Raw genomic sequence first — 26,907 nt, 5'->3', positions numbered from 1 at the left:
GTCATGAATCCAGCAAACTGAATTTGATACATATTTTATTCGGTACCTCAAGACTTGCAAATATTTTCAGGATCTAAGTGTGCCTCTTTGCGAAAGACTATTTCAAATGAACGGAGGCAAACAACTGAAATAACGACAAATGGCTTCCGAAGTGTCTTTTTCTCCCGCCCAGGCTTCCCTGTCTGCAGACATCTGGCGGCTACTCTACACCTGGGACCTGCCTCCAACCGCTTTCCTCAACAAGCTCTGAACTTCCCCTTTTCTTCTGAACCTGCCCATGATCCCTCCTTACCTCAGCCTGTTAACCAGGCCTCTTTAAAGGGAAGGCTTCTCAAGATCTAAAAGCCCATGTTTCTCATGTTCCCTGGATTAAGGCAGAAGTTTCCAAAAGTGCCCAGGACCCCCCCATAAGCTCGCGGAAGAACATGACATGGCTATTCAACTTACCAACATGGTTTCCCAGATTTAGATCAACTAGTCCACATGCATGTTGCTGAGGCCCAGGCCACACATGGGATGAAACTAACCCAAGAGAGGGAGAGCGAGAGAGGCCCAACTTCTGAAAAGATGCCAAACGTCGGAAAATTCCCACCAAGCAATTACAGTAGCTTTTCCTAGGACTGTGAATTAAAACAAAATCCAGATTTCCACACAAAAGCCTGATGAACCTGTACGTAGCTATTACAATGGACTTCAGCCTATCTTCAATGTAACTTCTGGTCTTTCTTCACATGTGGAATCCATCAGGCAGCATTTAATGGGCTGGACTGGAATCTTTCTTTTTCGTTAAAAGGACCAGGATGGGCTGGGAAATCTCATCCCCTGCATATTTAATTATTTTGACAAACTAGGCCACTCACAGCCCACATGAAGGAAAGACGGCTAAAATTCTTAATTTGCACCACGAACAACTGAAGGCTTCTATAAGGAGCGCCTGGGTGGCTCGGTTGGTTGAGCATCCAACTTCGGCTCACCTCATGATCTCACAGTTCGTTGGTTTGAGCCCCATGGTGGGCTCTGTGCTGACAGCTCAGAGCCTGGAGCCTGCTTCGGGTTCTGTGTCTCCCTCTCTCTCTGCCCCTCCCCCACTCACACTTTGTGTCTCTAAAAATAAACAAACATTAAAAAAAACCCCACCAAATACCTCCTAGTTTGCACTATTATTGCCAACATCCAGGACATGTGAGGGAAGGTTATCAGCAGCCTGAATGCTCCAGGTGGGAGCCCTCCTCCCGGCCCCTCCCAAGCCCTCCTCATGCCCAACGGCTGGGCTCTAAGGACCACAGGGGCTCTGCCCCAAATTCCCTCCTGATCAGCTTGGAGAAACCACTCTCCAGATGGGGAGGGACTCTCTGTGCCGCCTGACACGGGACCTACACTGTGAAGCAGGTCCCGCCGCTGAGAGCTCACGGGGCTCCAACAGTGGAGTCTCTAATGAACCTGCACACGTTCCTGCCTCTGAACCCGCCCCCTTGTGTCTAGTCCCGTGTGACAGACACACCATTTTCACGTTAGTTCCTCCACCTCTAGTCATTCACTGCACAGATCCTCAGAAGGGATCACGCTGGAATTTCATTCTCCCACAAAGGGAAAGTAATTCTAGAACTGGATGAAGGTACTCAAAATACCTAACCAGGGGACGAAATGCCCTTTGGACACCTTTTATCTACTTCATCTCTGACGCACTAGAGTGGCATCTGGGGACACTAATCATTTGTCTCGGCTGGATCACCTGCCATCCTCTTTCTGAGCAAATCCCCAACTAATATTGGCAGAACCCACAGTGTACCTCCTATGAAGATTCAAATAAATCCCTCAAAGTGCTGTCGTATTTAATAAATTTCCTGTAAATAAAGAAGCCCTTAAAGGCACCAAGCCCATAGAAGATTACGAACCTGAGGCTATGATCCCATTATACCCTGCACCCATCCTCTTTTACCAGTGCCCAGACGATGGAGGACTGTCCGGGACACGGTGATCACTGGCACCTGCTGTTCCCAACTCCCACACGCTGACATCCCTTCCCACTGAGAGCAAATTTTCAAGGAAATGAAACCGCACAGTGCATTTTTCGTATCGCAGTTTGTGAGGATGAACGCAGTTATCTCTGCTTTCATTTGAAAGGAACAGAAACACGCCAGGGCACTCACGCCCAGGGCGGCACAGGCTTTCTCGCTTTTCTTGAATCTCAAAAGCTGGTCTGGATGATGGAAAATTGTTGAAGGCTCTGCTCTCTGATGATATGTAGATGGTTTCGGTCTCTGCTCCCCTTCTCAGACCTCTTCCCAGGAAGCCCGAATCCACCTGTTACACCTTTTGACCTTGAAAGGACAAAATGTCTCTAAAGAAATATTGCAGGTTGCTCAAACTCAGGATCGATACGTAGGGCGTCTGATCCGGGAATGAGCATGACCCGTGGACCCACGTGAAACCCCTCGTGACTGCTCAGCACGGACACAGCACCTTCTGACTCCCCCTGCAAACAGGAAGTGCCTCTCACGCACAGGTTCTATGATTTACTCTTATTTACAAATTGAAAACGGTAAATATCGTGCTGGGGATGCGACTGTAAGTCCCTTGAGGTCACTGAGCAGCACTTTACCTTTGGGCTACTTCAGCTCAACACGCCGAATGATCGGCCCTTCCTCTGGCCCTGCACCTTCACCAAGGGTAAAACACGTTCACACATGTTCATAGGGACAGTCGCCATGCCTGTAAGGGAGCTCATGACCTTGGACTACTATGGAGACAAGATGTCCTTACCCACATGGGGATCAATTAAAAATGGCTCCTTTGTCCCAAATTCATTAGATGCCCTACTTGAACTGACCTCTCTGGCATTACGAAGGGTCCTGGCTCCAGATCTGACTCCTTGGAGACCAAAAGAACCCATTTGGCTGATAATTCTTCAACACAAAAAAGGAAACACAGCTCTAGGAAACCAAGGCAAACTCATGTCATAGTTCAAAGGGATGTTCTCCCAAATAATAACATAGAGAAACTGAACAGAGGTGTCCAAAAACGTTCCCCAGAAATGTAAAAGCATTGATGGAAATCTAATAATTGTGACTTTAGTAAAAAGAGAACTCTGGTTGGACAAATACCAGTCCAGCAATATCCAGAGACACTATAATATGCACTACTCACCAGTGGACGGACATTAGAGCAGTGGCAACCTAATAGTGTTCGATAATGACTATGAGCGGAGAAATACTAATAAAGTCACAAAAGTGACAACCTCGCAGGTTCCACCGGTCCAAGGACAACCCCAGGGAAGCTGGCTCGCACAAATGGATGTCACACAGCTCCCTCTCTCGTAAACATGAATACAGTTTAGCCATGGTTTATATGTTATCTCACTGGACAGAAGCCCAGTGTTTCCCTATGGCTTCAGACTGTGAGAGAACAATATCCCTACCTGGGGAACACCTCTCAAACCTCACAGGGATCGGGGAACCCAGTTTACCAGCCAGGTGCTTAAAAGTTTACCAGCCAGGCTGGGAACCTAGTTTACCACCCAGGTGATACAAGCCAGAAGCACTGTCGAGTGGTTCATACTCTGCACCCCGTTTCCTGCTAACATGTAACTTACAAGCTACAATATGCAATGTCCCCCCAGCGCAGAAGGACTTACGAGGCATTTACCCTGAGGACAGGACCACACTAACGGCAACAGCAGAGCCCACAAAAGGAAAACATGAACTGGAGACCCCCACGCCCCACCATCCCGGGACGGAGGGCTTCACCGGACACACTGAGCCGCAAGCACCCGCCCGAGAGACACAGATGAGCCCTGGGCAGCCACATCACCGGTGGCACTGCTGATATTCCCCTCTCGCACCGCAACAGAGATCATCAGGTCGAGTGACGCCTGCTGGGGGGTGACGACACGGAAAGCTGCCAGCACAAAGAGGTATGGCCAAGGGACAAAAGTCCTAAGTGTCACCCACACTGGACTCCCGGGGCAGCGAGAGCCTCTCCAGGAACAACGGGCCGAGCACCAGAGCAGGAGCCGCTCAGATTGGTCACCCACGGCGCCCACACCACACATGACACCCCAGTGCAGAGGGTGACACCCAGTCCCCCCATGAGCGCCAAGCTCTCCCTGCTGACACCGGTCCTCTGGGATGGAAGGAGGGGACCAGAGACCCCTGGGGACTGAACTCTGAGCTCCACACGCCCCGCATCCCCTCCTCTGGGGCCACAATTCTCACCAGAGAGGAAACCCTCCCAGTTTAGGATCTGAACCCTACACGCTCTGTGTTCATGACCCTTCCAACGGCACTTGACCCCGAGGAGCCTTCCCTCAGTCTGACCTGCACAGACTTCCTGTTTCCACAGATCCCACTTAACCCCACAACCCCTTGGACGACGCCAACACTGGTCCTAGGGAGACACTCCAGGGGCGGCCCCAGCCCCTTCCCCACTGGTCCCCACTGATCCCGGGGGCTGGAGGCCACCTGCAGGTGAGCGAGACCCCACCGCACCTTCCCTCGCCTCCCACCAGGCCCAGCTTTGGAGGTGGCCGGTCCCCAGCCCAGAGGAGGCCCCAGCATCCAGCAACCCGGGTCATCTGAATGACACGGGGACCCCAAGCTGCTGTGTGGACAACCAGGTGCAGCATCACAGCTTCCACCCTGAGGTCAAGGCCACAGTGGGAGGGGCGGCTCCAGGGCACCTGCGTGGTTTCACAAGAATGGAAGCTGTTTATCCCTTTCAGAGAACAGGGACCTGGTACCGTTAGAATTGAACCCGTCTCAGTTGACAGAATTTGTGTGCATCTCTGACACCGGCAATTCCCAGGGGACAGATCAGGAAGACACTTTTCCACCTCTGGACCCTGTGTGGACCTGTCACCAGCATTTGGATGAATCCCCTGATGCATGACTCCACCCACCTGGCATGAAGGTGTGGAGCCCTCTGCAGAACCCCCCCCCCCAACCCTCATGGAGAAGGACAGTTCTGTCCTGAGACACTTTTCCCCAGGGGACGCTCTCCGGATAAAGCCCCCAGTAACCCGGGTCAGCAGGGACAGGAACGACCTGACACACTTACCACCCTCTGCCCTGAAGGGGAAGAAAAGAGGCAGAAAGAACTCGGGCATTTTACACCTGCTCAACGCGAGGCTGGCGGAGGTCAGAGCCATCTGTGCTGGGCTGGACAGGGTGACAGGTCCTGCTCACAGGTGACAGGTGACATGGAGACGCCTACCTGAGCCCTGTGCTCCCAGGAAAACCTCAGTGGAAGGGAAAGGCACTCCCTCCCCCACCCTGTTGGGGTCTGGAAAACAGCAGGCCGCACGAGGGCCCCTCCCCCGTCAGACCAGGAGAAGGCTCACAGGAAGTCCCCCTGGCTCACCCACGACAGGGCCACGTGCAGACCCCCCACACCCACACTTTGTGCCTCATCTGCGATCAGCTCAGCTGCTTGTCCCCGGGACCAAGGGGCACAAAATGCTGGCTGGTCCCGCTTTGCTTTGGCTTCTCTCCTTCCTCCAGACCCCTGAACGTGGGCTTGCTCTCAGCCTGAACCACACACAGCCCCTCCTGGGGACAGGGGGACAGGCTGGCCTCAGGGAACCCCAACGTCAGCACCACACCTGCTCACGCCTGGTTTCTTTCCTCCTCTCCTCCCTTGTACACAACTCGCAGACAACTTACACAACTTGAGACACTCGCAAGTCTTATGCTCACAGTGTCCTCCTTGTCGATGTAGCCCCCCGCCTCCTGCACAGCCCTTGCCCCTAATGCAACAGCCCCCCCCCCGTAGCCCTTGCCTCTAATGTAACAGCTGCCCCCCCCCATGGCTCCTGCATCTAGTGCAAAAGTGCCCCGCCCCTGGCATGGCCCCAGCCTGAAGTGCAACGGTGTCCCTGCTCCCCACTTTGCAATCATTCTTCTCAATACAGGACTCTCCTTACTCACTTTGGATTTTTGACTGAATTGACACTGGTTTGACCAACTGTCCACCACTGCCCCTTTCCTACGCAAACTTTACCCAGGCCACTGTCCTCCCCACAGGCCCGACTGCAGGTGGCCCACACTCTGAGCATCCACTGAGCTGAGGAACAAGGCCCTGGGGACCTGAGCCACCTGGGGACCTGAGGCCTTCCTCCACCCCAGGGGCTGGATCCTGACACTGGGCCTTCCTGCCCATCCCCCTCTCGCAGATGGGAGCAGGTCCCTGTTGGAACCGATTGTAATAAACTGTCCTCAGCCAGGCGCAGATTTGAGGTCATCTCCCAAGTCGGTCACCAGCTAGACCTCAAGCCAACGTGCTTGTACTCACAGAACTTTGCCCCACGTTTCCCTAAGCTGTCCTTTCCAGCTGTCCTCTTAACTCAGGCAAAGGACAGGAACCTGCCCCTGGAGCAGATGGCACATCGACTGCCCTCACCAGACCTCCAGAGCCCCAACCTCCCCAACAAGTTTGAGGAGCCCCGGGATTCCTGTCTGTGCAGAGGGACCTGGAGGGACCTCTGGAATGACCACCTTTACCTCATTATCACACTGAAGTCTCCACTGGGGGAGGAGCACAGCCTCCTGTACATGACTTACTTCCTGGGGACAGGCCCGCTGCCCTAAGGCCCACCTCCAGCACCCCTCCTTCCACCCCACACAGGACGAGGAGGCTTCCCCATGGAAATACCCATCCCAGCCCTAAACCAGAAGAGCCCATCCACCCTCCCTCCGGGGAGTCAGGGCTTTGGAAGTTACTTCCTGTGATCTACTGATCTCTGTATCTGCTGCTAATAAAGTTTTCTTCCTGGGACTGCTCAGTGTGGAGCAGTTTCTGACTCACCAAGCAGAGAACTCAGGTTGGTTGGGTGACAGGTCCACCCTGGGTCCCCCTATAAGCTCAGCGGGTTAAGGGGGTGCCCAGAAAAGCAATCGTTTTAGGACCCCCGCTCCATTCCGTGATCTACGCCTCTCCGGCTCTAATTGCCCAGTACACCCCTTGCAGAACTTCCTGGTCCGCGTCAGAATCACAAAGAAATGGAAAAACAGAAAACCAATCTCAGCCATTTACGACTTGAAGGGAACAGCGTGGAAGCAAAGACTGACAGTCTGCCCCAGGCCAGGAAACAGCCAAACCCGTGAAACTCTCCGCGCCGTTTCCAAAGTGAGAAAACCCTGCATTTCTTACCCGAGATCGCAGCCCAGGACCCCATGCGCGTGCACCTGCTCCCTCCGCGCGCGCTCAGCCCCGGCCCCACGTCCCACGCTTACCTCCGCTGGATTCTAACGTCCAAGTCTCAGCCCCCGGGAGCAGCTCTGGCTCCGTGACCGTCACACTGCACGCGTGCTTTCTGGGCACGTCTTCCAGCTCGCTCCGAGCAACCTCACGCCCGCCTAGACTGCCCCCGACAGAGCTCCCCCCCACCCCCACCGCCCGTCCCCGCTAGGGAGTCGCGGATTCAGAAGCTATTTCCTGAGGCCGCCTTATGGCTACAAATAGTTTCCTTTATGTGACAACTTACCCGGACAGTCTCTACCTGTCCTCCACCGAGGAGCGCAAACTCCTGCTTAGTCAGGTCGTCGCACACGCTCCCCCAATCCCGGGCCTCCCCCTGCCCTCCCCCAGCCTCCCTTCTCAGTTCCATCCGCCCAGGACCCAGGTGCGGACCCCTGGGGACGGGGACAGCCCGCCGCGGCCGCTTCCACCTAGTTCCGGCTGGTCCCATCCGCCCCGCCGGCCCGCGCACTCACCATCTTGGGGCCCGCTCCGCGCCCTCGGAGCTTCCACCTCCGACGCCCACACCCGCGCCCGAGGCAGCACTGGATCCAAGGGCGCCAACAGCTCCGGCTGAGAGCCACACCCCCCGGACTCTCACTCGGGCCTGGTAGGGTAGCTTACACGGCCCGGGCCCTGATTGGACGTTGCTTCAATCCCTGCGACCTGATTGGATGCTGTCCCGAAGACACCACCCCGAACCAGATTGGACATTACCTACCGCGCTTCCGCCCCGTGAGAGGACAGTCTGGGGCCTTCACGTTCTGATTGGAAGATAATCCTGACACCACCTCTGCGGTCACAGATTGGGCTGAACGCCCAGGCCCCGCCTTCTCCACTTTGAGTGACAGGTTGGAGGCACACACGTGGTTCATCCTCCGGCCGGGAGGTGGGCTCTCAGTCCAATGTGCTCTGGGCGGGGTCTCCTGCCTGCCTCCTCCTTTTCTGTCGCGCATTCCACGCAGTTTCTCTGTGGATACTCCCTTGTCCGGCGTGGGATCGGGACGTGACAGAACAGAAGGGCCCGTGGTCTACACGTGGTCACTACGTTTAAGAACAGCTCACTGACCGGTGACCTCATCGCACGGGAGCCAGGTCCACCTGTGTTTGGAGCTGACATTTGACACCGTGAGTGCCCACCCTCTGACCCAACCTCCACTTCTCAGTCCTCAGGCCAATCAAAAGTGCCCTGTGTCTTCAGCCACCGTGCGACGTGGGATCCCGCGGTCCCAGCCGGGCACAGCCACAGATATGACACGTTACAGTACTCAGGTGTGCGTTATATTCTGCAAGGAAAGTCACGGCAGATCCAGTTTGTAATCAGTCCCTGTGAATGTGGAATGTAAAAGCTCCACATCCTTCTTCAGGTGGTGTGTTGATGTGGGACAGCTCTGGGAACACGCGAGGGGAGGGGAGGGGAGGGGAAGGGAGAGGAGAGGAAGGGAGGGGAGGGGAGGGGAGGACAGGGGAGGACACTGAGTTTTATTCTTAAAAGTGTGAGCACAGGGGGCGCCGCGGTGGCTCAGTCTATTATGCGTCCGACTTCGGCTCAGGTCATGATCTCAGGGTCCGTGAGTTCCAGCCCCGCGTCGGGCTCTGTGCTGACAGCTCAGAGCCTGGAGCCTGTTTCGGATTCTGTGTCTCCCTCTCTCTGATCCTCCCCCATTCATGCTCTGTCTCTCTCTGTCTCAAAAATAAATAAACGTTGAAAAAAAAATTTAAAAAAAGTGTGAGCACAGGAGCACCTGGGCAATTCAGTCGCTTGAGCCAAGGACTTCAGCTCAGGTCATGAGCTCCTGGTTAGTGAGTTGGAGCCCAATATTGGGCTTACTGCTGTCAGTATATTGTCCGTTTCAGATCTGTCCCCATCTCTCCCTGCCCCTACCCCTGCTCCCTCTCTCAAAATAAATAAACATTTAAAAACATGGGTGAGTCCCATGGTGTGCGACTTATATCTCCACTTTCCTAAGCAAATTTAAAGGCCACAATAGCCAGGAAATCATGCCTCCTGGGCACTGTTGAAATATTTCGTGTCTCTGCGGATTTGCCCACTCTGCCTATTTAACGTAAGTGACTCACACCACGTGGCCTGTGTGGCTGGTGTCTTCCACATGGTATAACACTGTCACCATACGTTCACGTGCATGATGTGTCTGTCCTTCATTCCTCTCTGGGGCTGAATCACCGTCCGTCCTGTGTCTATGCCACACCCTGTTCATCCATCCACGCACTGGGGGACACTTGGGACGTTTCCCTCTTTTGCGGGGAATGCACAGTTTTGCACCTGGCATTCGTGGGCACACATCTGAGTGTCTGTTTCCGTTTACATAGGCCTGGAACACTTGGGTCACACTGCCCTTCTGTGTTTCACTTCTTGAGGAACCACCAAACTTTTTCCACATCAGCTGTCCTAGTTTATACTCCCACGAGTGTAGCTACCAGTGCAGCGAGGTTTTGCTCTCTCTTGGAGGCACAGAAATACACTGGACAGTCGTGCCCCAGGGACTGACGGTCTTCCTGTCGTTTCACAAACCACTAAAGCTGATCTGGAAGAGAGAGAGTCTTCCGCATCTCTACTTAGTTACAGTACGCAGGTAGTTTCATTGTCTGCTTCCCCCCAGTGGAAGACATCATGTACCTGTTGCCACTTTTGGCTTTAGAGGGACAGAAAGCCTCAAAAATCGGCAGTTTGTTCAAACTCAGGACCAATGCTTAGGGCACTTGATCGTGGAGCCAGACCTCATTTGGATCCAAAGAAAACCCCTCAGGACTGCTTAATGCTGACACGTCCCCTTTTGACTCCCCATGGCAATTTACATGCTACTCCTCTAAACAGTAAAGATTTTGCAATAGTTTACTGCTGGGTCTTTTAAAAAAAGATCAAAGTGGTAAATATTAACTTGCACGTACTATTGCAAATCCTTTTTTTTCTTTAAAGATTTGATTTTATTATCATTGGTTTTAACGTTCTCTCTACACCCAGTGTGGAGTCAAAATCCAAAAGTCCAAGACCAAAAGTTGCACGCTCCGCTGAATGAGCCTGCCAAATGCCCTGTAAATCCTCTTGAAAGTACTGAGGAAACAATACTTTTCCCTGTGACATCCAACCCAACAGGACAGTTACATATGCTTACTTGGCCATATACCTTAGTGAAGGGTAAAACCAAAACCATTTAGTCCCATAGTTTGAATGCCTTTGGGGTACCTAGGAACTGTGGAATATTATGGAAATGAGGTGTTTTTTTTTAAATTTTTTTTTTTCAACGTTTATTTATGTTTGGGACAGAGAGAGACAGAGCATGAACGGGGGAGGGGCAGAGAGAGAGGGAGACACAGAATCGAAAACAGGCTCCAGGCTCTGAGCCATCAGCCCAGAGCCCGACGTGGGGCTCGAACTCCCGGACCGCGAGATCGTGACCTGGCTGAAGTCGGACGCTTAACCGACTGCGCCACCCAGGCGCCCCAGAAATGAGGTGTTTTTATCTCCAGTGGGGGGATAAAATGGAAAAGGCTCCTGTGTCCAAAATTTACAAGATACCATATTTTGACCGACTGATCTGTCTGATATTAAGGGTACTGGTCTTTCCAGACTTTACCTCCTGGGGGCCAGAGGAAAGCACCCCACTGTATTTCCACCACAATCACTGTTCATGGAAAAAAAACAAAAACAGGCAAATCTGAGTCATGGTCCAAAGGGATGTTCTTCCAGGTCATAATTGGGAACAAAACTGACCAAAGATACCAAGAATCAGTGCCCGAACACATTAACCAATATTGGAGTTTTAACAAATATCCGTTAAATAAAGAGATAACTGAACTGGAAATGTATCTTTCAATAATAAAGACCGACAGTACACACAGAATTGGCAAATTCCAGTATCCGCAACAGCGAACAGAAATGAACTTTCAATAAGACAAGTCTGGTGTCATGATCAGATAGTAGCCATATTCTGGAATGTATAATTCAAGAAATTTTTCTCTAAAATTATATAAAGTTGCATGTACACCTCCCCTCAACAGACACTTTCTTATCACCCCAGGGCCCAAGAGACATTGTAATGGAAAACAGATATTTTTATATAACCATATGATTACTTCAAGTCCGAGATAACAACATCTACATCCTACAGACGTAGAGGACAAAGAAGGACACTTAAAACCATCAGTGTTCATATCAGTGACATGAACTAGGAATCCATACGTGTGGGAGCCCCATTAAGGAAGAGGCACCTGGAAACTCAAAGCGATATTCCCAACAGTGAACAGATTTTTGTCCCACCTGAATTTTCATGAACAAAATACATGAAGTTCTATACCTGGAGTTTTCCCAAAATTGTGTGCATTCAGGATTATCTCCAATGTATTGGCTCACATTTTAATTAAGATTTTAAGAGAGAAGAAGAAAAATAAATAAGATTTTAAGGGAGAATAAATGCTTTCCCACAGCATGTCTGTGCGCAAAGATGCCTGGGATACCTGAAGGCTTTTCCATGGTGCTTAAGTTCATAAGGTTTCATGTCACTGTGCTTGCATGTGTGTCCTCGAAAGGAAGAGAGACAAGTGAAGACTTTCCCACAGTGTGGTCGTTCATAGTGTTTCTCCTGAGCGTGTGTCCTCACATGTTTTCTCAGGCTTGACTTATACCTGAAGGCGCTCCCACACTCTTAACACTGATAGGAGTCTCTCCCCAGGGTGAGTTCTCACATAACGTGTAAGGTAGCAGTGATACATAAAGGTTTTCCCACAAACGTCACACTCATGGACTTTCTGTCCGCAGTGAACTGACACATGACCCTAAAAGGAAGACGTGCAAGTGAAAGCTTTTCCACATTTCTTGCACTCTAGAGATTTTTCACTACTGAGACTCTTCGCGTTTGTGTCAGATGCTCTCCCAGCATCCTGACCTTCATAGGATCTCTCTTCAAGGTCTACATCCACGTGAGTGCTGAGGCTTGAGACGGAGCTACAGCCCGGCCCACATTCCTCACAGGGACTATGTTTGAGCCCTGGGTGAGATCTTCACGTCTTCTCTAGGAAGGAACCATCTGTGAAGGCTTCTCTACGCTTAGCATGTTGACAGGATTTGCCTCTAGTAGGATAACCCTCATGCACAGTAAGACTTGTAATCGGGTTCAGGGTTTCTCTACATTGATCTCCTTCATTCAAAACGTTCACAGACACTCTCCACCAAAAGACTTCTGTTCAAAATAGGAAGGCACATTGTCAGGAAATAATGATTATAAGTGATCTCTTTATTAATAAATGATCTATCGATGCTTGTTAATTATTATTGGACTACATAATGTCCATTTTCAATGAATGGGTTCTTTTGTGGCACTGTCTGTATGGTTACAACGTGGAACAAGATTAATGCTTTGGCATTAATAACAGTCATAACTTTCTGGGTTTCTTACATATAGTTTTTCCTGACCATTATTTCCAACTGAATTGTTTTTCAGATGGTCAATACCTAGAATGCATTTATTTATTTTTTTTTTTCAACGTTTATTTATTTTTGGGACAGAGAGAGACAGAGCATGAACGGGGCAGGGGCAGAGAGAGAGGGAGACACCGAATCGGAAACAGGCTCCAGGCTCTGAGCCATCAGCCCAGAGCCCGACGCGGGGCTCGAACTCCCGGACCGCGAGATCGTGACCTGAGCTGAAGTCGGACGCTTAACCGACTGCGCCACCCAGGCGCCCCTGGAATGCATTTATGAAAACATTGTCCTGTGCAAATCTGACTATACGATTGTTGAGCTGGGTTATCGCTGTTCTTAAATTTCAAGGTAGTCTCACAATCTCTCCGGATCCACACATTCCTCCTGTACAACTGTCACTCACCTCACACACCCTTCCTGGGTCTGGGTTTCAGCTCCACCGCTATGAAACTTCTGTTTTTCCCCAAAAGCAGAACAGGAATCGTTTACTGTAAATATTCCTGTTTCCTCTTCACCCAATAGCCTATTCTGCAAAGCGTTCCACGGAGTCTTTGGTCCACACGTTTTACCTTTACTGGGAGAAACTACAAGAATTGGGAGCCTAATTTAATTTCTTTGGAAATGACCTGGTGTGTAAGGGAAGAACATAGACCATATGCTGATTTCTATTCATACACTGATCCTGAAATGTAGATGGAGTTCATCAGAAAGAACGGACACGTGACCAAAGAAAACTTCGGAAGACCCTAGCAATTCGGGACTTTGGCAGTAATAGGAAAAGGGTACATAATGGCGGCCCATTCGCTCACAAATACTTCCAAACAGACGGAGACTGGGGCGCCTGACCATTGGAAACTGTGGGTCAAGCAGCCGACTTCAGCTCTAGTCATGACCTCATGGTTCACGAGCTCCAGCCCTGTGTGGGCTCTGCACTGACAGTGTGGGGCCTGCTTGGGATTCTCTCTCTACTCCTTCCACACACTCTTTCTCTCAACGTAAATAAATAATCTTAAAAAAAAAAAAATAGACACAAAGTGGAGATAAGTATCAGACAAGCAAAGTAGGAAGGAACTGGGCAAAACACACGCGTCCGCACCTACCTCTACAAGAGGAACACAAAAGGCTCACCACGAGGGTGAGGATGGATGAAAAGTCCAGCGGGGAAGCCACGTGAATGACAGACATCATCTTCTCAAGCAAAGGCTGAGTCACCTTTCTAAAGGCTGTGTCCAAATGCTTTTCCTTCTCCAGAACTTGGTCAACCAGAGGAACACTGGTCTGTTCTGAAGGCACAGAGGCCCTCGGTGGAGCCTGTCTGCGCTGCCCCAGCTGCCGCTAGGAGGGAGATTAGATGGGGTGTGTGTGGCTGCTGTCCTGCCCCTGTGAAGAGCTCTCACCAGGGAGGATTTGAAGGACCACAAGCGATCTGGAAGATGGGCTCTTACTTTAGTCTTCAGGGTCATTAATGATGATAAGTGTGGGGCGTTTTTAGTGGAAATCTATCGATCTGTAATATCGTACAGCCTAGTGCTTGGACAATTACAGTCATTACAAAATCCTCACCACGATAATTGGAATTACCATCTGTCACTGAACAAAACTACTACCATATTACTGCCCATATTCCCTGTGCAGGACTCTGCATTCCCATGACCTCTTTACTGAATAAACCCAACTCTGTACTTTTCAATCCCCTTTACCTATTTCACACGTTCCCCCAACCCCTTCCAATCTCACAAACACCACTTTAATCTCTATAGTTTTAAGTCTGTTTCTATTTCTCGTTATTTGTTTGTTCATTCATCGTGCTGTTTCGATTCCACACATGAGGAAAATACACCGTTTGCCTTTCTGACTTATTTACTTGGAATAATATCCTGTAGGTCCAACCGTGTTGTCACAAATGGCTGAGTAACACCACATCTTCACTATCCGTTCACCTGTTGATGGACTCCTGGGTTGCTTCCATAGCTTAAGTATTGTGACTGATGCCACAGGGAATGTGACAGTGCACATATCTTTTTATGTTAGTTTTTTTGGTAAGTTGACCCACCCAGAAGTAGAAGTATGGACATATGGTACTTGTGTTTAGTGTTTTGTGGAAACTCCATACTGTTTCCCAAGGTGGCTGCACCAATTTAAATCCCAACAACGAGATTTTTTTTCTCTACATCTTCAACATCACTTGTTATTTCTTATCTTTCTGATACTAGCCATTCTGGCTTCTGTGAGGGGACAGCTCATTGTGGTTGTGATGTGCATTTCCCTGATGATCAGTGACATTGAGCAGCCTTTCATGCGTTAAGTGCCCATCTCTGTATTTTCGGTGGGAAAATGCCTGTTATGTCCCTGTTCCCGTTTTTTACTTTCCCTTTTGTTTCCCTTACCTGAAGGGAGAATTCCACAAAAATATTGCTAAGACTGACGTCCATGAGTTCAGCGCCTCTGTTTTGTCCTAAGACAAGTATGGGTTCAAGTCCTATCCTGAGGTGTTTAATCCATACTGAGTTTCCTTTCAGGTAAGAGGTACGAAGACTTTCCAATTTCATCTTGCAGGGAGCTGTCTCATTTTCCCAACACCACTTACTGGAGAGACAGTCTTTTCCCCACTGTATATTCTCAGCTCCTTCTTTGTAGATAATCTGGCCACATACACATGGGTTGACTTCTGGACTCTCTATTCTGTTGCCTTGAGCCCTGTGTCTGTTTTTGTTGCCAGGACTATATGGTTTTGTTTACCATAGTTCGAAATGTAGGACTGTTTTTTGCTTTCTCAAAATGGCTTTGTTTGTTGGGAATCTTTTCTGTTCTGACACAAATTTTAGAGTATCTTGCTCTAGTTCTTTGAAAAATACTATTAGTATATTGATAGAGATTGCACTCAATACGTAGAGGGCTTTTTATAGTATGGGCGTTTTCAAAGAAATTAGTCCACACGATCCGTGACAATGTCACCTTCGATGTCTTTCATTAAATGTTTTATCCCTGCCAGATTAAGATGTTTCAACATCCTTGGTTACTTTTAACATGGTATTCTATTGTCTTTGAACTAATTGAACATGGGTTTGTTTTCTTAATTTCTCAGCTACGTGGGTAGTAAATATAGAAATGCACAGATTTTGCGATATTAATTTGTGTTCTGCAACTTGTCTACATTCATTTATTACTTCCAATACTAATTAGTGAAGCCTGAAGGATATTCTAGGTACAGTCTCATATGATTTGCAAATATTGACCTGTTCTCCCTCCTCCTGAAGAGACCAGTGAAGGCATGGAGCCATCCTTACCCACAGAGGACAGGTTCCTGCAGGTCTCCAGCATCACATCTCTGTAGAGTTTCCTCTGACGTCAATCCAGCAAAGCCGACTCTTCTGGGGTGAAGTTCACAGCCACATCCTCAAAGACCACAGAGGCCTGAAACATACCACACATTCTATTGCAGCAAAGCTCCCTCTACACCCACATGTGTGGGAGAATAAAGGGTGACGGGCAGGGAGCTGACTCCATTCCTAGGACCCCTGAGTCACAACAGAGGGTGAGGACAACAGCTGACATAGACTTACACACACCCAATTTACTGGGTTATTTACACTGAGACAGATCTGAGCAGACCAGTACTGTACAGACCGAAAACTGAAATATTCACTCGGACAACACACAGACCGGAGGACACGCGCTTGGCTTGCTCTAAGACGATTATGCCTCGTCAGCTCCAAGAACTGGAACCAGAATATCAGGATGCTGTGGACACTCAGATTCCAGGGCTGCTTGATGTGAGGAGCTCTCGCCCTGGAAGGAACAAGGGCAAGAAGCCTGCTGGAGTCCCCTCTCTTCCGACAGGCAGACACGACCCTTTCCCCAGATTAGTTGGGCTCTGGGCATGGACACAGGCCAGGGCCCGGGCGCCTGGCACACCTGATGTGTAAGACGAGTCCGGGGCCTTAAGAAACGTGGAAGTCAGCAGGGCCGCTCCAACATTTAACCCAGGGCCCAGAATTCAAGGAAAAGGGCACCAGAAGGAAGAGTCCCTGAGGGATTGATGGGGACACAGCCACCGCTCACGTTAACACTGGGGGAAGAATCACAGTGTATGGACCGTTTTTAGGCAACAGGCCTGAGTGATGGAAAGATACGCAGCAAAGGGCACAGTGAGCACACAGCTGAATGCACACGGGCTCCTGAGCGACCTGCCTCGAAATGGCCACAGGCCCTAACTAACCCCTGCGACTTACAACCGGGCACAGGTCCCACACAGGGAGCGTTCCAAAGGTTCCCATGCTCCCTCGTGACCCCATAACTGTAGCCCCCCAGCACCGCCTCCCGGCAGACGGTCTCTCCTTTGCCGTCCTGCCCGCTGCTCCCTCGCAGGGTATTCAGCAAACTCCCATCTCCTCTGTTCTGCCTTGGGGGGAATTCTCTCACCCCCCGAGCTGCGGGCCTCCCCCTGATCGGGTCGCCCCACATTTGTTGCCCTTCACAGGGACCCTCTGCTGTACTGGGCCTCTCCTGGGATTTCCTAGGAATTTCTTGGGAGTTTCCCTTGGTGGCCTGACTCTAGTGTTCTCTGGGCACCTGACAACCTCCACCTGAGGTTCCTCCTCGGTGAGGATCCCAAGTCCCAGGGGGCGTCTATGGGGCACCCCTTGCCCAACAGGATGAGGGATTTCCCCTCTTGCCCTTCAGGGGGGATGCTTGACTCCTTCTCCTTTCTTTTTGCCCTTTGGCAGGTGTAACCACAGTCCTCACCAGGCAGCCAAAGTTCTCTATCCAGGGGGGTCCCTGGTATGGTCTACGGGTCTGAGGGTGAACAAGGTCAGACCATTCGGGCCTGTATGGACGAATGATCCCTTTCCTCTCCTCTCCACTCTGTTCCCAAGGTCTATTCCCAACGAGTGGCACAGGTGGCAATGGCAGCTCGGCCGTGGTGAATCCGCACATGGGAAGGACTCAGCTGGGACCCTTTCCTGATGCTGGCTGAGTCTCGGCAGCCTTGCTTCTGTCAGATTCCCCCCTTAACTCCTTAGTTCCCATGGATGCAGCTGCCATCTTGATCTACAAGCAAACACATTCCGACACATCTGAGTGCTGAGTCCTCCCCTCCTTTTTGCTTAAGTACAGTCAGAATCTCTTCTCCTTGTAACAAGACACCATTGGACACATTGGTTATTTCACCAAAGATTTGACAGGAATGTCGGATTTGGGACAGACCTGCATAGACCCAGAAATAACCAGACAGCTTGAAGGAATTAAGGTGGACTTTGTGGAGCCAATCAACCCCCCTGGAAATATTGGCCTGATGCCTTGCTGACAGAGTTCCCAGCAGCCTTACCAGGTGAGTCAAGTCAACTCCCGGCAGGTGCCGGAAACCTCAGGATGGTTTGGGGACCTTGAGAAGAAGAAATCACATAAATCTACAGGTCTTGCAGACAAGTCTGGTGACAAATATTTGGCTTGTCTTCTGGCCTCGAGGGGCTAATGAAGTTCAATGTAGAGATTCCTTATGAAAATTTGGAGCAAAGCAAGTTTTTGGAAAACTTATATGGTCAATCACTGCGTTTGCTCAGATTTTGTAAGTAAGTAGGCCATTGTGTTAAAACTGGACCTGTTTTACAAACAAATCAGTCTTGATTTGGCTATCTCTGGAAATAAGAGTGAATGCAGAGAGAAAAAAATTATGTTTCAGGAACACATTTTTGTAGGTATTAGACTTTGATACTATTTCTTAGAAACCAGACTAGGTCCTGAATTCGTCTGGTTTCCTCAAATTTCTGGCTACTGTTCTCCAAACTAGGGTTCCCATCGCCCATTCTCTTGAGTTAAAGTCATTAAAAACCAATCTGCCCTTTTTCCTCAAGTCCTGAAAACCGATCCTGAACAACTTGAGGTCAGCTTCAGAGAACCCACCGTACAGCTCACGTAGACACAATCTCCATGCTTGTGTCTCTAGAGGGATAATGACAGGACCCCATGGACACAGGATTTTGTGATCAGCTGGAAAATGGGAAGGACTCCCCAACAACTGCATGACTCAACTATCACCTTGACCAATCCTGTGTGACGGGGATCTCAAAATCGCTCCTTAAACCACAGCGTACCCCACTCCATACGCTTAATACGGACTTGTGGAAATAACGGATGGGACCACATTCCCCATCTTGGACTGGAGGATGCGCTTGGGGATGCTCTTATCTCCCAGGACAAGTATCTCCCACTTGCCATCGATTCCCATAATGAGGATATAGTTAAGGGGAGACTTCAGTCGCCCCTGATTTAGGCAAGTGGATGTCCACATGGCAAGTGCCGCAGGGCGGTGGCAGAGACAGGGACACCAGGACACAGGGGGCCAGGGAAGACTGGTTTTCTAAAGGGTAAAAGGGATCATCAGATTCACGGACAATAACCGAGTCTGGTGGATTTAAGTGGAAACAAGAGGAACACACGGACAGAAAGTTCCAGCACGTGTGATCAGACCTGAGCGATGGAGGAGTTTTCCCACAGAACAAAAGACGGTTGTCTACACAGGAAGAGACGGGGAAGGACAAGTCTACTGACAACGCGAAGGGTGCATCCACGCAGACAACCCAGAGAAAGGATACACCCTGACGTGGAGAAAACACAACATGTAGAAATGAAACAGCTTGAATGTCCCCACGACGTGAAGGAAACAGAACATCAGGAAGGAGACACGTGAGATACAGGAGACAACACGCTGGAAACGCTTCCACGGAAGAGGGAACCCACACGTGAGAAATGCTCAGCCCTGGAGGAATCAGATAAACCAACGTGTGACGTCCAGGAGACCCCGTGTCACACACTCGAGCTGGATGTCATGAAGTCGCAAGCGAAGGGACCCAAAACCGACACGTGGTTCACACTCCGCACCCCGTTCCTGCTAACGTGTAACTTACGAGCTACAACATGCAATGTCCCCCCAGCGCAAAGGACTTACGAGGCACTTACCCTGGAGACAAGACCACACTGCCGGCAGCAGCAAAGCCCACAAAAGGAAAACATGAACTGGAGACCCCACGCCCCACCATCCCGGGACGGAGGGCTTCACCGGACACACTGAGCCGCGAGCACCCGCCCGAGAGACACAGACGAGCCCTGGGCAGCCACATCACCGGTGGCACTGCTGACATTCCCCTCTCGCACCGCAACAGAGATCATCAGGTCGAGTGACGCCTGCTGGGGGGTGACGACACGGAAAGCTGCCAGCACAAAGAGGTATGGCCAAGGGACAAAAGTCCTAAGTGTCACCCACACTGGATTCCCAGGGCAGCGAGAGCCTCTCCAGGAACAACGGGCCGAGCACCAGAGCAGGAGCCGCTCAGATTGGTCACCCACGGCGCCCACACCACACGTGACACCCCAGTGCAGAGGGGGACACCCAGTCCCCCCATGAGCGCCAAGCTCTCCCTGCTGACACCGGTCCTCCGGGATGGGAGGAGGGGACCAGAGACCCCTGGGGACTGGACTCTGAGCTCCACACGCCCCGCACCCCCTCCTCTGGGGCCACAATTCTCACCAGAGAGGAAACCCTCCCGGTTTAGGATCTGAACCCTACATGCTCTGTGTTCATGACCCTTCCAACGGCACTTGACCCCGAGGAGCCTTCCCTCAGTCTGACCTGCACAGACTTCCTGTTTCCACAGATCCCACTTAACCCCACAACCCCTTGGACGATGCCAACACCGGTCCTCGGGAGACACCCCAGGGCGGCCCCAGCCCCTTCCCCACTGGTCCGCACTGATCCCGGGGGCTGGAGGCCACCTGCAGGTGAGCGAGACCCCACCGCACCTTCCCTCGCCTCCCACCAGGCCCAGCTTTGGAGGTGGCCGGTCCCCAGCCCAGAGGAGGCCCCAGCTTCCAGCAACTGGGTCATCCGAATGACACGGGGACCCCAAGCTGCTGTGTGGAGAACCAGGTGCAGCATCACGGCTTCCACCCTGAGGTCAAGGCCACAGTGGGAGGGGCGGCTCTAGGGCCCGTGTGTGGTTTCACGTGAACGGAAGCTGTTTATCCCTTTCAGAGAACAGGGACCTGGTACCGTTAGAATTGAACCCGTCTCAGTTCACAGAATTTGTGTGCGTCTCTGACACTGGCAATTCCCAGGGGACAGATCAGGAAGACACTTTTCCACCTCTGGACCCTGTGTGGACCTGTCACTAGCATTTGGATGAATCCTCTGATGCATGACTCCACCCACCTGGCATGAAGGTGTGGAGCCCCCTGCAGATCCCCCCCAACCCTAATGGAGAAGGACAGTTCTGTCCTGAGACACTTTTCCCCAGGGGATGCTCTCCGGATAAAGCCCCCCAGTAACCCGAGGAAGAAAGGAGGCAGAAAGAACTCGGGCATTTTACACCTGCTCAACGCGAGGCTGGTGGAGGACAGAGCCATCCGTGCTGAGCTGGACAGGGTGACAGGTCCTGCTCACAGGTGACATGGAGACACCTACCTGAGCCCTGTGCTCCCAGGAAAACCTCAGTGGAAGGGAAAGGCACTCCCTCCCCCACCCTGTCGGGGTCTGGAAAACAGCAGGCCGCACGAGGGCCCCTCCCCCGTCAGACCAGGAGAAGACTCACAGGAAGTCCCCCTGGCTCACCCACGACAGGGCCACGCGCCGACCCCCCACACCCACACTTTGTGCCTCATCTGTGGTCAGCTCAGCTGCTTGTCCCCGTGACCAAGGGGCACAAAATGCTGGCTGGTCCCGCTTTGCTTTGGCTTCTCTCCTTCCTCCAGACCCCTGAACGTGGGCTTGCTCTCAGCCTGAGCCACACACAGCCCCTCCTGGGGACAGGGGGACAGGCTGGCCTCAGGGAACCCCAACGTCAGCACCACACCTGCACTTGCCTGGTCTCTTTCCTCCTCTCCTTCCTGTTACACGACTCGAGACACTCAGATGCCTTTTGCTCACAGTGTCCTCCCTGTTGATGTAGCCCTTGCCCCCTGCAAGGCCCCTGCCCTTAGTGCAATAGTCCCCTCTCCCCCCCACCCCTTTGCAATCATTCTCAATACAGGACTCTCCTTACTCAATTGGGAATCTTCATTTGACACTGGTTTGACCAACTGTCCACCACTGCCCCTTTCCTACCCAAACTTTACCCAGGCCACTGTCCTCCCTTGAAGTGTGGGAGGCCCACACTCTGAGCATCCACTGAGCTGAAGAACGAGGCCCTGGGGACCTGAGCCACTGAGGCCTTCCTGCACCGCAGGGGTCGGATCCTGACACTGGGCCTTCCTGCCCATCCCCCTCTTGCAGAACAGCCACGCCCCAGCTCTGTTTCACTGGAGGGTCCCTGAGATGGGAACAGGTCCCTGTTGGAACCGACTGTAATAAACTGTCCTCAGCCAGGCGCAGATTTGAGGTCATCTCCCAAGTCTGTCACCAGCTAGACCTCAAGCTGATGAGCTTGTACTCACAGAACTTTGCCCCACGTTTCTCTAAGCTGTCCTTTCCAGCTGTCCTTTTAACTCAGGCAAATGACAGGAACCCGCCCCTGGAGCAGACCCACTGCCCTCACCAGACCTCCAGAGCCCCAACCTCCCCGACCAGTTTGAGGAGCCTCTGATTCCCTCCTGTGCAGATGGACCTGGGGGACATCTGGAATGATCGGCAATTACCTTTACTTCATTATCACACTAAAGTCTCTACCCAAGAAGGAGCAAAGCCTCCTGTACACGACACACACACTGGGGACAGGCCTGCTGCCCTAAGGCCCACCCCCAGCACTCCCCCTGCCTGCCCCACTCAGGGTGACGAGGCTTCCCCATGGAAATACCCATCCCAGCCCTAAACCAAAAGAGCCCATCCACCCTCCCTCCGGGGAGTCAGGGCTTTGGAAGTTATTTCCTGTGATCTACTGATCTCTGTATCTGCTGCTAATAAAGTTTTCTTCCTGTGACTGTCGATACGCTGCGGTTTCTGGCTCACCAAGGAGCTGGTGTGGTTTTGGAGTGGGGGAGGGGTTCGGAGACTGACCGCCAAGAAAAAATTCTCGAGATGCAAAAAGATGGTTTACTACAGCACGGGGCCAGGACCCGTGGGAGAAAGAGCTGCACTGGGTTTGAGGAGTGACTGATTCCGTGAGACTTTCTACCCTATGGAGGGGAGGGTGATATTGGGGTCCAGGAAACTGAGTCTATAGGTTCCTGGAGATTTCTCTTTTTCCTTGCAATTTCCTAAGACCTTTGTAGGCTGGGGGCAACTCAAGTCTTGCTTCACTGTGCTCTCCATCACTTAATTGCTGTGGGAAACAAAGCAGAAGGAAATGGCAGATAAAATTCAATTTCCTTACAATCTGGAGACCATTGACAAATATTTGAGGTTGGCAGAGTAAAAGCCTCTCCCCAGGAACTCCCTTAGTCTTAATGCTTTGCTAGATGGAAAAAGAACCTTAGCTAGACAATGGCTAGCCTGACCCCCCCCTCCATCCTCCGTGTCTTCTTTAGCATATGGAAATCACATTGGAAACTTCCCCAGGACTAGACCTCCCACAACCCCATAGTATATAAGCAGACTCTCCTCAAGTCCTGGAGCAGCTCTTCCCGCCCTCGGGTCCTGTCCTCGAGCTTTAATAGATTCACCTTTCTGCACCAAAGATGTCTTCAAGAATTCTTTGCGTGCGTAGGCTCTGGACCCCACCACCCCACCATCACCCCAAAACCTCATCATTAACCATTTGTTTTTCTCTTTCCTTCATTCTTGGGCGGCTAAAGGTGCCTGAGGAATGTCACACATACGCCACCTGCGGGGAGGAGGGGTGGGTTGTCAGCTTGTACTGTGCCCACAGCCTCCTTTGTTTCCCACATCAGAGCACAGGACTCAGGTTGGTTGGGTGACAGGTCCACCGTGGGTCCCCCTATAAGCTCAGCGGGTTTAGGGGGTGCCCAGAAAAGCAATCGTTTTAGGACCCCCGCTCCATTCCGTGATCTACGCCTCTCCGGCTCTAATTGCCCAGTACACCCCTTGCAGAACTTCCTGGTCCGCGTCAGAATCACAAAGAAATGGAAAAACAGAAAACCAATCTCAGCCATTTACGACTTGAAGGGAACAGCGTGGAAGCAAAGACTGACAGTCTGCACCAGGCCAGGAAACAGCCAAACCCGTGAAACTCTCCGCGCCGTTTCCAAAGTGAGAAAACCCTGCATTTCTTACCCGAGATCGCAGCCCAGGACCCCATGCGCGTGCACCTGCTCCCTCCGCGCGCGCTCAGCCCCGGCCCCGCGTCCCACACTTACCTCCGCTGGATTCTAACGTCCAAGTCTCAGCCCCCGGGAGCAGCTCTGGCTCCGTGACCGTCACACTGCACGCGTGCTTTCTGGGCACGTCTTCCAGCTCGGTCCGAGCAACCTCACGCCCGCCTAGACCGCCCCCGGCAGAGCTCCCCCCCACCCCCACCGCCCGTCCCCGCTAGGGAGTCGCGGATTCAGAAGCTATTTCCTGAGGCCGCCTTATGGCTACAAATAGTTTCCTTTATGTGACAACTTACCCGGACAGTCTCTACCTGTCCTCCACCGAGGAGCGCAAACTCCTGCTTAGTCAGGTCGTCGCACACGCTCCCCGAATCCCAGGCCCCCCTCCCGCCCTCCTCCCTGCCCTCCCCCAGCCTCCCTTCTCCGTTCCAACCGCCCAGGGCCCAGGTGCGGATCCCTGGGGACGCGGACACCCCGCCGCGGCCGCTTCCACCTAGTTCCGGCTGGTCCCATCCGCCCCTCCGGCCCGCGCACTCACCATCTCGGGGCCCCGCTCCGCGCCCTCGGGGCGTCCTCCTACGCCGCGCACACCCGCAACCGTGGCAGCGCAGGATCCGACTGCGCCAGCCGCCCCGGCTGAGAGCCACACCCACCGGGCTCTCGCTCGGGCCTGATTGGGTGGTGTACAGGTCCCGGGCCCTGATTGGGCGATCCTTCAGTCCCTGCGACCTGATTGGATGGGTTCCGAAGATAATCCCCCAGAACCCGATTGGATGTTACCAAGCCACCTCGCTTCCTCACCGTGGATAGGACAGCCTTCAGCCCTTCCCGTTCTGATTGGAGGGTAGTCCTGGGTGGCCGAAAATTGGGCAGATACCCCCAGGTCCCGCCTTTTTCCCCCCTGAGTGACAGGCTGGCGGTACACACGTGTCCGATCCGCCCGCCAGGAGGTGGGCTCTCAGCTGAAAGAGCTCGGGGCGAGCTGAGCAGCCTGCCTCCTCCTATTCTGTTCAGGGAATCCGACTCACTTTCTCTGCGGAGACTCCCTAGTTCAGGGGTCGAATTGGGACGCGAAAGAACAGAATGGCCTGGTGACCCTGTGTTCGTGGTCGACACGGGGTGACGATGCACTTGTCCCCTGTGTTTAAGAACAGCTCACTGAAGGGGTGCCTGGGTGGCTCAGAGCCTGCAGCTTGCTTCAGATTCGGTGACTCCCTCTCTCTCTGCGCCTCCCCACCCCCCCCCCCCCCACCGCTTGTGCTCTACCTCTGTCTCTCAAAAATAAAAGAACATTAAAAAAAATAAAAAATAAGAGAGAAGAAAGGTCACTGGTGTGTGGCCTCACCTAAGGGATGATTGGTCTCCTTGAGTTTTAACTTGGCCCTTTGAAAGCATGAGGCCCTGACCTCTGAACCAACCTCCACGTCTCAGGCCTCAGGTCAATCAAAAGTGCCCTGAGGCCTCAGCCACCAAGGGATGTGGGACCCCGCGGCCCCAGCCAGGCACAGCCAGAGGCGTGACACGTTACAATACTCAGGTGTGCGTTATATTCTGCAAAGAAAGTCATGGTAGATCCAGTTTGTAATCAGTCCCTGTGGATGTGGAGTGTTGATGTGGGACAGCTCTGGGAACACACAAAATAAAAAGAACGCTGGGTTTTACTCTTACAAGTGTGAGCCCTATGGGATGTGAATATCTCCATTTTCCTAAACAAATTTAAAGGCCACAATAGCCAGGAAATCATGCCTCCTGGGCACTGTTGAAATACTTCGTGTCTCTGCGGATTTGCCCACTCTATTTAATGTAAGTGACTCACACCACGTGGTCTGTGTGGCTGGTGTCTTCCACGTGGTATAACACTGTCACCATACGTTCACGTGCATGATGTGTCTGTCCTTCATTCCTCTCTGGGGCTGAATCACCGTCCATCCTGTGTCTATGCCACACCCTGTTCATCCATCCACGCACTGGGGGACACTTGGGACGTTTCCCTCTTTTGCGGGGAATGCACAGTTTTGCACCTGGCACTCGTGTGCACACATCTGAGTGTCTGTTTCCGCTTACGTAGGCCTGGAACACTTGGGTCACACTGCCCTTCTGTGTTTCACTTCTTGAGGAACCACCAAACTTTTTTCCACGTCAGCTGCCCTGACACTCCCACCAGCCAAGCACAGGGTTCCCCTTTCTCCACATCCTCGCTGCCGCTTCTTTTCTGGATTCTGGCTCCTAGCCGTCCTCGTGAGTGAGAAGTGGCATCTCATCGTGGTTCTGACTCGCATCGTCCTGATGGGAGGATCGTTTCATGTGTCTATTAGACATTTGTGCATCATCTTAAGAGAAATGGCTGATCAAGGTTTTGCTCCCTTTTTGACGGCGATGAGTTTTTGTCATTCAGATAGGAGTTTTTTGTGTATTCTGCAGGATAAAGTCTTATCATACATGCGATTTACAAGGACGTTCTCCCATTTTATGGATGTCCTTATAACCTCTTGTTAGTGACCTTTGATGTGCAGAAGACTTTCATCTTGCGGAAGCTTCATTTACCTACTTTTTCTTGTGTTCCCTGTGATTATCAGGTCACAGTTAAGAAATCTTACCGAATACAAGTTCATCAAGACTTCTCCCTGAGTTTCTTTCACTCTCGAATTATCCAGAACAGGCCCCTTCAGGGCTGGGGATTCTCAGCACAGCTGTTCCCAAGGCCTGGAACTGAGATGCTCTGATAACACACATGTCCCTGGACACTTGTCTAATGTGCAAGCCCATGAAGGTGTTTCTGTTTTAAGTGATGATCTTTGATTCCTATGTGAAAATACTTCTATGCATCCATACCTTCAGCATTATACTTCCAACATACAAGTTCTTGATGATTGCTCGTTTTTGGGTAATTCCCTCTACCTCATTATATAGAAAAGCATGTCCATGATCGAACAATTGTTCTTATGTATAAAATTCTGAAGTGGGATTTGTGAAGTTCCAAGAAAAACTTGGTTATAGTATTGATGAAATTCTACTAAAACCATCCAACTATT

The 26,907-nt window shown here is 51.7% G+C and overlaps 1 protein-coding gene and 1 long non-coding RNA gene across 2 annotated transcripts in view; both read right to left on the bottom strand.

Moving 5' to 3' along the window:
- LOC101084776 (zinc finger protein 77-like) overlaps positions 1-24,506 on the bottom strand; it is a 42,711-nt gene extending 18,205 nt beyond the window's left edge. The window contains exon 1 of the mRNA XM_019815693.3: positions 24,414-24,506. Within this exon, the coding sequence (XP_019671252.2) occupies positions 24,414-24,416 (3 nt within the window). The 5' untranslated portion in view covers positions 24,417-24,506. The remainder of the gene's footprint in view (positions 1-24,413) is intronic.
- LOC123381669 lies at positions 10,916-24,246 on the bottom strand. The gene is made up of 3 exons (XR_006588957.1): positions 24,172-24,246; positions 15,961-16,087; positions 10,916-12,431 (listed from the first exon to the last, which is right to left on the bottom strand). It is a non-coding gene; the product is annotated as an uncharacterized LOC123381669 (long non-coding RNA).
- Positions 24,507-26,907: the final 2,401 nt, after the last annotated feature.

Source organism: Felis catus, chromosome A2 (genome assembly GCF_018350175.1).
Source record: "Felis catus isolate Fca126 chromosome A2, F.catus_Fca126_mat1.0, whole genome shotgun sequence".
In the NCBI taxonomy this organism is placed as follows: domain Eukaryota; kingdom Metazoa; phylum Chordata; class Mammalia; order Carnivora; family Felidae; genus Felis; species Felis catus.
Note: the sequence above shows the minus strand (reverse complement) of the source record. Positions and strands in the feature narration are given on the sequence as shown.